The following is an 11,691-nucleotide window of genomic DNA, read 5'->3' as shown; positions in this document are numbered from 1 at the left end:
TGCAGTCTTGATGTGGGTGGCATGAATACCAGGAACCAAGGTTTCCAAGCAAAACATTGTACACTAACAAGGTGCCTAAAGTTAATACCCTTTATCTTTTAGTCATTTTAATCTTGTGTTTTTTGTATAGATCATAAAAAACACCTTGACTTGCTTCACCTTTTAAATTGCTACTTATATAATAACGTGTTCTCTTTTTACAACAATATTTCAATAATTATAAGGCACCAACATAATAGCTAGTTTAACACTTTAGCTGAGAAGGCTCTTTACTTTTATGGAGGTGGAATATTGAATGAAGGACTTTCTAAGTGCTGGTGCACTTTCTGTGTGGAGTTTACATGTTCTCTCTGTGCCTGAGTGAGCTTTCACTGATTTCCTCCCACAGTCCAAAGACATCCATATTAGGGTGATTCGAAATTGTCTGTAGGTTTGGATTTAAGTGGTAATTGTAGTCTGTCTGTGCGTACTGGCAGCCTGCAATGCAACATGTCTATCTAGCAGACAATCATTGTCTCGCATGTTAATTGTTTACGCAGAGCCAGTGTATTGTACTGTCCACTACATTTTACACTCTGTTATACTGAGACACTTTCTGGCCATCTGATATCTGCTGCTCATTTATTTATTTTTACTGTATTTAATAAATCATTTTTGCTCAGTTTTATTGTGAATTTTAGCTATTTTACTTAATAAATCCACTTTCTCCTTCTTTTGGTTGATCCCTTTGGGGGTCATCACAGATCATCTGCCTCCATTTTACCCTATCTCTAACAGCCTTTTCTTTCACACCAAGTTCTGTATATCCTCCTTCACTATATCTTCTCTTTCTCTCCTGCCTGGCAGCTTCATATTTCATATTGTTTGCCCAATATATCCACTATCCCTCCTCTGCACATGTCCAAACCATCTGAGCCTCATCTGTCTAACTTTGTCTCTAAATATCACCTAAGGTATGTCTCTGATATGGTCATTTCTAATCCTGTCCATCCTGGTCACTCTCAACAAAAATAACCATCACTAGGAATACACTGAGTGAATTTATGAAGCCAGCTTTTAAAATAGTTTTTTAAAATACTGATGCATTGTATTTTATTATTTTCATTTATATTTTTACATATTGAGCACCTTTAATTAGCTTTTAACATAACATTCTGTTGGATTTTATTAAGAATTTTGCATTTGGGCCACCTTCATTTTTTGTAATTTTATTTTATGTGATTAATTGAGCTCATTTCCTTCTTGCATTTTATTTTTTCCACTTTATTGATATATTTGTTTTGCTTTGTATTTCTTAGATATGTATTCATTCTGCCTTATTAAAGGTATTTTGTTTTAGGTTATGTTTAATGTCATGCTGACATTGCTCTTTGCTCATATGCTTTTAGTGCTATTTTTTGTTTTCTTTTTCTTTTTCTGTTCCTTTCTTTTCTCACTTCTTTTCATATTTCTCACCATGTTCATTATGTAATAGTTTGCGTGTTGTTTAAATTAATTGATTAGAAAGTTAAAACGAGACATTTGTGTGCGCATGCGCCATGACGAAACCAAAAATAAGGAAGTTGATGTAGTTTTTATTAGGTGTAAACAATGCAGATGTGGCGCCGCTGACAGTATTCCGAGCTACATGGACACATTTGTGCTGTTTGCACACACCTTAGATAACGGTGAGAGAAGGAAACGAGCTTTATGTGTTCGCGACATTGTTAATGTTTGCTAGCTTTTGATAGCATAACTTCTAAATGGCTAATGTTCTAGCTAATTAGGTAACCAAAGTTCGCTAGCATTAATGCGCACTAGTACACAGTAAAATAATGGTGATTTGTAATGGTAAGTCAAGGTTTGTGAATTTAAATGGTGCTAGTAACTCTGCTTTATGTCGTATTATCGTAGTTCAGTGAATAAGGGAAGCCAATATTGCACACAGCCCTACCGTCTTATTAGTTACATATGTGTATATTATATTTCCTTTAATTTCTCACAGTGGTTTTTCAAATCATTCCCCAAATTAAAAAAGTTATTTTTTCTTCATTTAAAAAATAAATGAAAAAAGAAAGTCATCAAGACAAGTCCCTCTGAAAATAATCTTGTATGATTCACTACGACATTATTGACATAACCCGGAGCTTTCCTGATCACAAATGGCTCTGTGTCGACTTGATGTGACAGCTGTCAGCAAAATAACAAGATGTTTCTGAATGCTCCTGTATACCGTGTTGATATAGCGTCCACAATTTTTATTTACTGACTTTTTTGGGATCCAAATTAAACACAACACGGGCTTTAAGAGAGATCAGATCACATGAGTAGTCACATTTCTCTGGGTTTCTCTGGGGTAGGTCAGTGTTGCTGTATTTATTTTGTTTTTTTTATATTTCTTTATTTTCTTGAATGGATGCTGCGACAAGTGAAGCAGAATAATCGGTTAAACTGTTTTCATTAACACTGACTTGCTTATGCGCGATGCAAACGAGAAGCTGTGTGTGGAATAGAAGCAGTGTTCCTCACAAAACTCTCTTGAGATGAGTTATAATCTGTAAGGATTTGTTATTGAAAAGATGGGGGCGGGGGAGTTTCCCCATATTCCTTTTCACAAAATCTCTCTTCTATGATAAATACTTTAAATCAAGCTATTCCATGACCTTGCCTTATTTGAATGTAAACTGGTTTATCTGAGGAAGTTATCTGTTCACTGTTTACATGTTCAAGCAGAAGTGGAAATGAAAAGAGCAGATGAGTGTATCCCGGTCACTGACCTCTCAGTCTTTTTACTGAGATTGCTATTTCAGCGGCATTTCATGGTTCCTATAAAACTTATCTGTGTTGAGAGCATGTATAAGTTTGACGACTGTGATGGATGTTGAATAATCTTTTCTATTTCTAAATGCTTTGGGCAGTTTTATAAATCAGTGAGCAGAATCCTTTTGATTCAGTTTTTTTTTTTTTTTTTTCCCCCATCAATGTTGAGCTTTAGTTGTCAGGTTGTTTTTCTCTGGATAGATCAAAAATAGACTGCTCTCCTTCAGCTCACGACACCGAACGAGATAAATGTAGCCATCTTGGATGATTACCTGTCTGTACTTCTCTCTCCAAACAGCTTCTATGCCATAGTGATGACAACTAGAAGCAACATGCTCACTGCTGGAATATCTAACAATAAGGTCAAATACTCACGGCTGGCTGCTGATGATGATGGTTACATAGACTTACAGGTGAGAGACTTTGTGGATTGATGACAGAATGTTAAAAACATTTCTCCACCACCAGCAGTGATTTGTTATGAATTGTTAAGTAATGATTCTGTGTAAAAGCTGAGGCCCTCTGTAATTAAAACAACTTTGCAAAAGTTTTAGGCATAACAAATGAAGCTGCTTTCAACAGTAATATCATGAGTAGGTCGTACATAGTTAACTTCCAAACAAAGTGGAGTAAACATGGAAGAAAAATAATCAAATTACTGGGTAGTGTGGTCACTGTTTGCATTTAAAAGAGTGCCAGTTCTCTTTGTTATATTGGCATCATTTCTAAATTACTTGCCAGGTAGGTTGTTCCAAGTATCTTGGAAAATGTACTTTGGATTTAGGCAATCCCAGCATCTTTCCATGTAATCTCAGGCTGAATTCTTGATTTTGAGATTAGTACTATACAGAGCAGCTTTCCAACTGTCATGGGGCAAGAGATATTTCTTGTTGCTAAACATGGAAGCAAGCTGATCTGGAGATGGGGAAATTCTAATTGCATTAAAGTAGATTAGATTGAGTAGCTGCCTCATGAAATCATACGATATCAATATATTCTGATGTACAAAATTGAAAACTAACTATATTTTTCCACAATTTCACTGTTCACAGTTCAAGAAACCCCCTCCAAAGATCCCATACAAGGCGATTGCACTGGCAATATTCCTGTTTCTGATTGGCTCCTTACTAATTATCTTTGGGGCCCTTCTTTTGGCAGAAATCATACCGGTTGAGGTGAGTTTGGTTAGTGTGTTTAATATCTGTTCAAAAAAAATTTACATTGATGGAGTCTTTACACCAAAAATAATTTTACTGTAAAGAAATGAAGGACTTTGTCCTGAAACAGAAATTATGTGTGAATTCACAGAAAATGTCATATTATGCACTTTGTGAAAAAGAGAAACGTTTAATAAAAAATAGTGAATAGGAAGGAACTTTTCTGTTATTATATCAAATACTAAAAATTGAAAAATAAAAGTGTATTTGTTACTTGCTCTGGTGAAATGCCATAGGTTATGTATTTGTTATTAAGAAGACTAAAACTTGTAAAATACAGTTTCAAAGTTTAAGCTTTTAAAATTTCCACAATTTCCAAAGCTTTCCCGTGGGCCAGATTGGACCCTCTGGTGGGCTTTTCCTGGCCCATGGGCCATACGTTTGACACATATGTTTGACTTTATATGTTTTGCCTTAAGTGAAGAGTAATTTTGAGTTTTCAGTGAAACATGTCTACAGCCTTTAGCTTGAAAAACAATTTCCTTGTCTGCTGCCAAAAAACGCTTAGTGTTTACAAAGTCATTTTCTTTTGTTCCTCTTTTCTGAAATCCAATGGTAAGGCTTGTGTCAGGAATACAAGTCCCCAGAAATTCATTTGTGAAGGAACTCCTTCTCTCTGAGCCGGTCCTGTCTTCTTATGTTTAAAACCTATTTAGAGCTACAGATGGGTGACAAATCAAAGGGAAAAACAAAGGTAAATGTTTAGTTTCCAAGACTTGGATTATGCCTCATACTGGACTAACTACTATTTCTAATGGGGATTGTGATTAAATGTTCTTTTAGTCTAGGACTATTCTCCAAATGATTATGAAGCAGGCTGGAAGTTAGGTTTTTCACTGCCACATGCTGCCAGAGCAGCTTCAGTGTGCTGTCATGTTATCACTGATATAACAGCGCTATGCCTTATTTAGCATGTACAACAAAGACACAGGCCAAACATTTGTGAGAGCGCGAGCAGTGTGTCGGCCTGTGATAAAAGGGTAATACTTCAGTAGTATTGGCTATAAGAGATCAGACCTTCAGATAAGCACAATACTTTACAAAATATGCAAGAAAACTGTTCCTGCTAAATGTGGAAACAACAAGATTGTTTCACCATTTCAGGAAAAAATGCCGTCGAGTGCAACCAAGGCTATGAACGCACGTGAGGAGGTGATGTGCAATCCAAAATTAAACAAATGACTCACCTGAGCATCACTGGAGCATTTAACTGCACTCATATGACTGGAAGAGTAATCAAAATACAACACGACAGATAATAAAACTGAAAGATATTTTATATGTGACAACAATATACAGTTCCTTACAGAGTTAAGGAACTTTAGTTATTGGCAACATGTTAGGCAGTTATGTTATACTTTTACCTCAAATTTCCAGGGAAAACTCTGCCAAAGCTACTTTTGTGATTACATTTGATTCATGCTGTGTCACTATTGTTGCAAAATAATGCTGCTGCTCCTGCTGGCACCTTGTGGCAAAAGATTCACACTTCAAATTAGGCAATCTGTCAACATTGACCGGAAATCATTGGAAAAGAGGGGTGGAATATTCCCTTTACTTTGTGTTCACTAATAAATTTTGCTGCCTGTGAGCTGCAATCACAGATAGAATGGTTCAGTATTTCTTCTATATCATCAAAAATGTCATTATTGCATAATTTCCATTGTGATATATTGTGATGTAATTTTAAGACTATGTTGCCCACCCCAAGATGGAATGCAAGTCAAACAGATATTGTCCTTTTTGGGACTTTGATTAGTGTGGTGGGCACCTCTGTCTAACACAAGTTCACAGTTTCTCAGAGGAATTCATTAAACCATGAATCGACCCCTTGTGCCCTGTGGATGGGGGGCTTTGTTATACTTAAAGATGAGAGCAGGATAGAAATGTTTCTTCAAAGAATAACCATGATTACTCAGAACAGCTTTGTATCGATCCTTTGCGTGGAAATGCTAGAAAAATGCAACCGCATGCCCTCGCTATAAGGGTCAAATCATCACCTCTCTCTGCATGTTACTTTATGTTCGTGTTTCTTCTGCAGCTTCCCTAAGATTTATGTATCCAGAAAGTGTTTTCTACATCATTTGAAGGGCATCATCTATAATGCATTTTGGTGTTTGAAGAATAGTTTGTAGCAGTTTTGGAAATACGTGTTTCCTTTCTTATTGACAGTTGAAAAACAGAGCTACACCATTCTCATTTGAAGGTGGAGTCACCAGCTGGTTAGCTTTGTTTACCTGCTTAGTTGAAAGATAACAGAGTGTGCTTGCCAGGATATGAAACTCATTAATGAGCATCTTAAATCCACACAAAAACTGAAATGAATCAAAAACTAAAATGACAAGTTAGGATTTAATTGGGACTCATATGCCACAGTATTTCTGTCTGTTTCTATGTTGTCTTTGGACAGAGCAAGAATCACTATTTGCCTTGATTTTTATAGCTGCCGTCTGTATTTATATGCTTAGTATACAGCCATTTGTGTGATATTATTCTAAAGATGTAACTCTGACAAAAGAGAACAAATAGTCTTGAACCGCTCCTCATTTCTTTGTGTTTTGAGGGCAAAATGGGAAATGAGTATAGCGATTTATGGAAACGTACAGTATACAGGGCAGAAACAGTTGGTAGAATTGTATTGAGCTTGTAAGTCACTGTTTGGTATGACCACCTTTATTCTTCAACACAGCCCGAACCCTCTGAGGCAAGCTTTCTTGCAATTTCTTTAAGTAGTCTTCAGGAACAGTTCTTTAAGGACATTCAGAGTGCTTCTTTGGATGCTGGCTGCCTTTTGTTCCATTCTCTGTCAAGATGATCCCACACTGCTTCAATAATGTTGAGGTGCAGGCTTTAGGGAGGCCAGTCGATGACTTTCAGTGTTACATTATGTGTTTTTCTGCCTCAGCCTTTTCTTCCTGTTTCCCTTCCTTAAGAATGGCTTCTTGACAGCTACCCTTGTACAGAGACCATTTCTGATGAAGCTTTGGTGAACAGGTGATGGATCAACTGAGAGGCCAGATGCATCTCTCTGGCCATGTGCCAGGTCTTTGCTGGACCCCCCGTATTTCTTAAGGACATAACGTTCAGAGACTGATCATCTGTTGTAGATGTTTTTTTTTCTTCTTTTTTTCAGGCCTGTGCTTCTTTTGTCCTCCTTCTTGTCTAGTTTCTTTAAAAGCTTTTAAGGACACACTGCATAGCATGTGGAGATACCCCAAGTTATTGGCTAGCTCTTGGGAATAATATAAAATACTATTATACGTCTTTAAAAATGTGTCATCTTTGATATTTTTTGTGGACTCATATGAAGTAAGTTGCTAGGTGCTAGTAACAAAGGGCCTAAAGATACAGTTTGACTGGTTGTTGGCTAAGTTGTCTGTTATGTGTAGCCAGAAAACTGCTTCATTCCTTGAGTTAGATGTTGTCTGTCTGACTACTTCTTAACAGAAATATCTCAAATATCTAATCAACTCCGTATATCTAAAGCAACTCAGTGCACTTAGCCTTCAACTTAGACAATGGTCCAAAAAAGAGAGAATATTTAGTGAGCATCAGCTGATAAATTTGCAGCAACTGTGTGATGCTGTCATTGTCAGTATGGACCAAAACCTCTAGAAGTGTTCTAGAGACTAGACTAGAGACTCCTGTACCTTGATGAATCCATGCCAAAAATAGATAAGACAGTTCTGAAGGCATAAAGGCCTGATTTGCTGACAAGAATAAGTAAACAAGACGGTCAATCTATCCAGATATTCTTGTTCTACATGACCGTTTTTGGTACTATAGAGACACGTCTGTCTGCACTAATAAAGCACTGTTGGTATTACCCGGCCCTACTTTTGACACACAGTTGGAGAGCCAACAAAAAATCCAAAGTTTCATCCTGAGCAGCAATTAAACCACCCCCGCTGCTGTTACTCTTGTTCTTAAATAGCTGTAATTGAACAGCTGTCCTGAGATTTTATAGTCCTGCTGTCAGATTTGTGCTATGCTCTTGCTTTTACTGGTCTCAGTGCTTTTATGTGCTTCTGAATATAACTAATGATTTTGATATTTTATAGCTTGGAGTTTAAACTTCAGTGGAACCCCTGCTTTGGGGTTTTTGCTTCCTAAATTCATGACACCGCACAGGAGATAACTGAGCCTGCACATATTCGCAGTATCAGTAGGAGGGTAATGTGAATATTTTTTAAACTACTCTGCAGATGGTATTTGCAGAAAATTTGATCTGACATGAAGGCAGCATCAGAGTATATGAGTCTGTTGTACTTGCCAGTTATCCCACACAAGTTAAAATAGCATATCTAATACTAGGAGATTATCCAAGGTTCAAGCGATAGATACTACAGCAATAGAAATCAGACAGGTTTGTTTGCAAGAGGCTGTATGGGTTTGGGGCTAAAATAATGTTTAATCTTTTTCTCTGTGTTTGTTTGTGTGTGTGTGTGTGTGTGTGTGTGTGTGTATTAGATAACAGTTGTTTTACAACTGGAACCATGTCAAGGGCTTCAGTGAACATTGTGTTGGGAACCTTTGACTCAGCTTAGTCAACCATTGCAGTGGCAAAAACAAAGAAATTAACCAAGGGGAAAGAGGTTGAATGAACGCAGCCAATTTAGGCATTAAAGTCCTATTTATTTATTTATTTATTTTTGAAGAGTCAAGGGTCAGTTCACCCAAATTAATGCAAAGAGACTGAAATGAAAGATCTTTTTTCACTTCCTGATCTTCTGGGACTTTTGTATTCTTTGCCTGTTCTTCCTTAATGAATGGAGCTTGCTCACTTCTCATGGTGGTGGCTCAGTTATCATGTGGCCTAAATATAGGGCCACTGTCATGCCAACTGAGCCATCTCGTTTGGCAGCGGAGGAGAAGTCGCCTGCTGACATCCATCAGAAAAGGTGCTGTAAGTGGACACTTTACAAGACACAGATAAATAGAACATTTCAGAAGCTTAATAGAGACAAATGATCGACATTACCGCAGCCCAGTGCAGCTCCCCGTCTTTAAAAAAAAAAGAAAAAAACTGGTTGAGGGTTACAGTGACTCTGAGCACAAGACTGCCATCTGGTGGTAAAATTAAACAAATTAAACACATCTCTTTGGTGTTGATGGAGTCTGCCTTTGCCTCCTGGTTGTTAGATGCCATGCATATGTAATGACTTATCATTTACATGAAATCAGATCTCAGACTATGAAGTCATCATGGCTGCATGCCTCATCTGTGTAGAGTGTGTCTATGTAGTGCTGACAGGCAGTGTTGAGGTAAGTATGTTAAAGCGTGATGGAGTACATTAGTCTTTAATGACTTCCTCTGGCATTCCATTACTAAATGCAATATTTGGTATTCACTATGTATGAAGTCTATCTAAACTTGGTTACAGAATGTAATAATGTGAGCATTAACGAGGAGGATTATTTAGGTAACTAACTGAAATCATAGCGTGTAAATTCCTTCTGATTCCCAGATTTTCTTTATTTTTTTCTTCATGTTTTTAGCATCCCGACCGCACTATTCCCGTCATCATCATAGGGATACTCGTTTTTCTTCCGGGATTTTACCATTTGAGAATCGCCTACTATGCTGCAAAGGGTTACCGGGGTTACTCCTATGATGACATCCCAGACTTTGGCGACTGAACCAAATACCATCCAATCATCCCCTATTTTTCCTCACTGTGTATCTTGGTGCCTGCTGTTTTCTGTCTGAATGTATGTATCAAAAAGTAAAACCATATAATTTTAGGATAGATACCTGTATTTGTCTGGGTGGGCTTACTGAAAGATTTATGGTGTGTGTGTGTGTGTGTGTGTTTGTTTGTTTGTTTGTTTGTTTTTTTTCTCCTGACTTTTTTCCTAAAATGTGGCTTGTGTGTTCACATATCTGCCAAAGCTCTACAGAAGTTAGAGACTTTACATATATATGCAGCTTTATTAACATTAAAACACTCAGTGACTGGTGGATATCAGTCCATCTGCTTACCTGAAACAGCACATCAGTGTGTTCGCTGTTACGCACCTCACTACATACAGTAAGAAATGATCAGTGAATAGAGATTTTGACAGATGCCTTTAATTTACTACTTCTAGAGTGCACGAGAATCTGTGTGATTTTTGTATAGTACTTTAATGATGTACAAATAGACATCTTATATTTTAAATTTGTGGCTTCATGATGTGTTACATCGTAAAAGACGATGGGAACTTGCATGTCTCCTAAAGATTGTATTTGCATTGCTATCAAGATTTATTACTTTAATGATGTAAAATATATTTTTAAACAAAAAAGTATCACTTCCCTTATAAAGTATTGCCTTTTGTGTACATCTGCTTGGTTTTGAATATTTACCAAAATGTTATTTTGCATACACTTGCTGGAGTTAAAAAAATATTAATAACAATAAAAATGAGACTACAAATCAAAAGTAAAGTTTGATGTTTTTTTTTTATCTTTTGTGATTGTTGGGTACAGCTGGATTACATCCTCTGCAAAGTCTTTTTGAGATATGCTTTTGATGTCAGACTATGCATGAATCAAAACTTGAGTGTGTTAACAATAATAATCTGTGTTAACATGTGTCTATATCAAAAAGCGAAAGACAGGGATCAAAAAAGCAATTTTAGGAAAAACTTTCACTAAGTTTAAAAAAAACCAAACATCTGTCCTTCTAACAAGTATATCTGTTCTCCCCGTTTGGCCACCAACATCAGGTAAAGGACACCCTCTTGTGGTTACCGCTAAGCTGGATGCCATCAGGGGATTAAGGGCTAAAAAAATCTCCTTTCATCCTCTGCCTGCACAAACAAACACAGTTATTAAATCAGCATTGGCTCAAACATCCAGGGGCTTATAGGACTGTGGTCTGTCAGTTTACTTTGTTTTGCTTTGAGCCATTTGAACATAACAAGGAAACGGGAGCAAGCAGCGGAGGGAGGAAGGAAAGAAGGGAGGGGGGAGGTTGGACTCGGGCAGGAAGAGCACAGTACGTCGATCCTTCGCTGTCACCTGTAAGTGAAATGAACACCTGTTGCCGGTGGGCTTTTAAAAGGAAAACGCTCAAATTTCAGGTAGTTTGCAACGCTACAAAGGAATAAGGCCCGCTTTTAGTTTTTCAACCACTGACCTGGTGTCTACAAACTCGGGCACAAGTTGGACTAACACTCGAGAAGGATGTGTTTTTAAAAGCTAAATCTGCCAGCGGCTTTCAAAAAAGAAACGGAGCTACAGGTAAGATAAGTAAGAAAAAAAATAGAAGATGTTAATGATTTTGAAAGTGTGTCTGACTTCCAGCAGCTTTAAAAGGATGAGAAATTAATGCTCGGAGCTCAAACTGTGGAGTGCCAAGTTTCCTCTCAATCCTCTGAACTGTGGCATGCATTTAAACGTCAGTAATGAAGTTTCTATGGGGGGGATTTTCATTCTAATGCGCAATATGAAACTGACAGAAACTCAGGAACAGCCATTTGCCATGAGTAATTTAAACGTCCCAATGCAAACTTAAGTCTGTTTTCTATTGTTTACATTATTTATTTGTATGTTGTTTTTCCTTTATGGCTGTTGCTTTAATTGAGAATGACAACCTTTAGATTATTAAAGAATTTGGAGTCACGTTATTAGAGAAAAACAGGGTTAAGATATTGGCCGTTAGAGCGTGAGTAGACAAACACGGTACAT

At 37.2% G+C, this 11,691-nt stretch overlaps 2 protein-coding genes across 3 annotated transcripts in view; both read left to right on the top strand.

Moving 5' to 3' along the window:
* Nucleotides 1–1,527: 1,527 nt before the first annotated feature.
* On the top strand, nt 1,528–10,441 carry tmem230a (transmembrane protein 230a). The gene is made up of 4 exons (XM_003440102.3): nt 1,528–1,667; nt 3,098–3,212; nt 3,852–3,974; nt 9,516–10,441. The coding sequence occupies exons 2-4, from the start codon at nt 3,114–3,116 to the stop codon at nt 9,654–9,656; spliced, it is 363 nt and encodes a 120-aa protein (XP_003440150.1). The 5' UTR covers nt 1,528–1,667; nt 3,098–3,113; the 3' UTR covers nt 9,657–10,441.
* Nucleotides 10,442–10,929: 488 nt separating this feature from the next.
* Nucleotides 10,930–11,691, top strand: part of igsf9a (immunoglobulin superfamily, member 9a) — a 51,851-nt gene continuing 51,089 nt past the window's right edge. Inside the window, exon 1 of one of the 2 annotated variants that reach the window (XM_005470399.4) lies at nt 10,930–11,024. The gene's annotated coding sequence lies outside the window, so the exon portion shown is untranslated. Of the gene's footprint in view, nt 11,245–11,691 lie in introns of both variants that reach the window. The other variant, XM_005470398.4, reaches the window with a different exon arrangement.

Source organism: Oreochromis niloticus, linkage group LG7, assembly GCF_001858045.2.
Source record: "Oreochromis niloticus isolate F11D_XX linkage group LG7, O_niloticus_UMD_NMBU, whole genome shotgun sequence".
Classification (NCBI taxonomy): domain Eukaryota; kingdom Metazoa; phylum Chordata; class Actinopteri; order Cichliformes; family Cichlidae; genus Oreochromis; species Oreochromis niloticus.
This window is presented reverse-complemented; position numbering and strand designations above follow the sequence as displayed.

Bases quoted from the DNA above. Each gene is read 5' to 3' on its own strand.
- tmem230a (XM_003440102.3), top strand. From the start codon at position 3,114: ATGACAACTAGAAGCAACATGCTCACTGCTGGAATATCTAACAATAAG. The intron at 3,213-3,851 runs GTGAGAGACTTT...CACTGTTCACAG, and splicing joins ATGGTTACATAGACTTACAG to TTCAAGAAACCCCCTCCAAA. The intron at 3,975-9,515 runs GTGAGTTTGGTT...TCATGTTTTTAG, and splicing joins CAGAAATCATACCGGTTGAG to CATCCCGACCGCACTATTCC.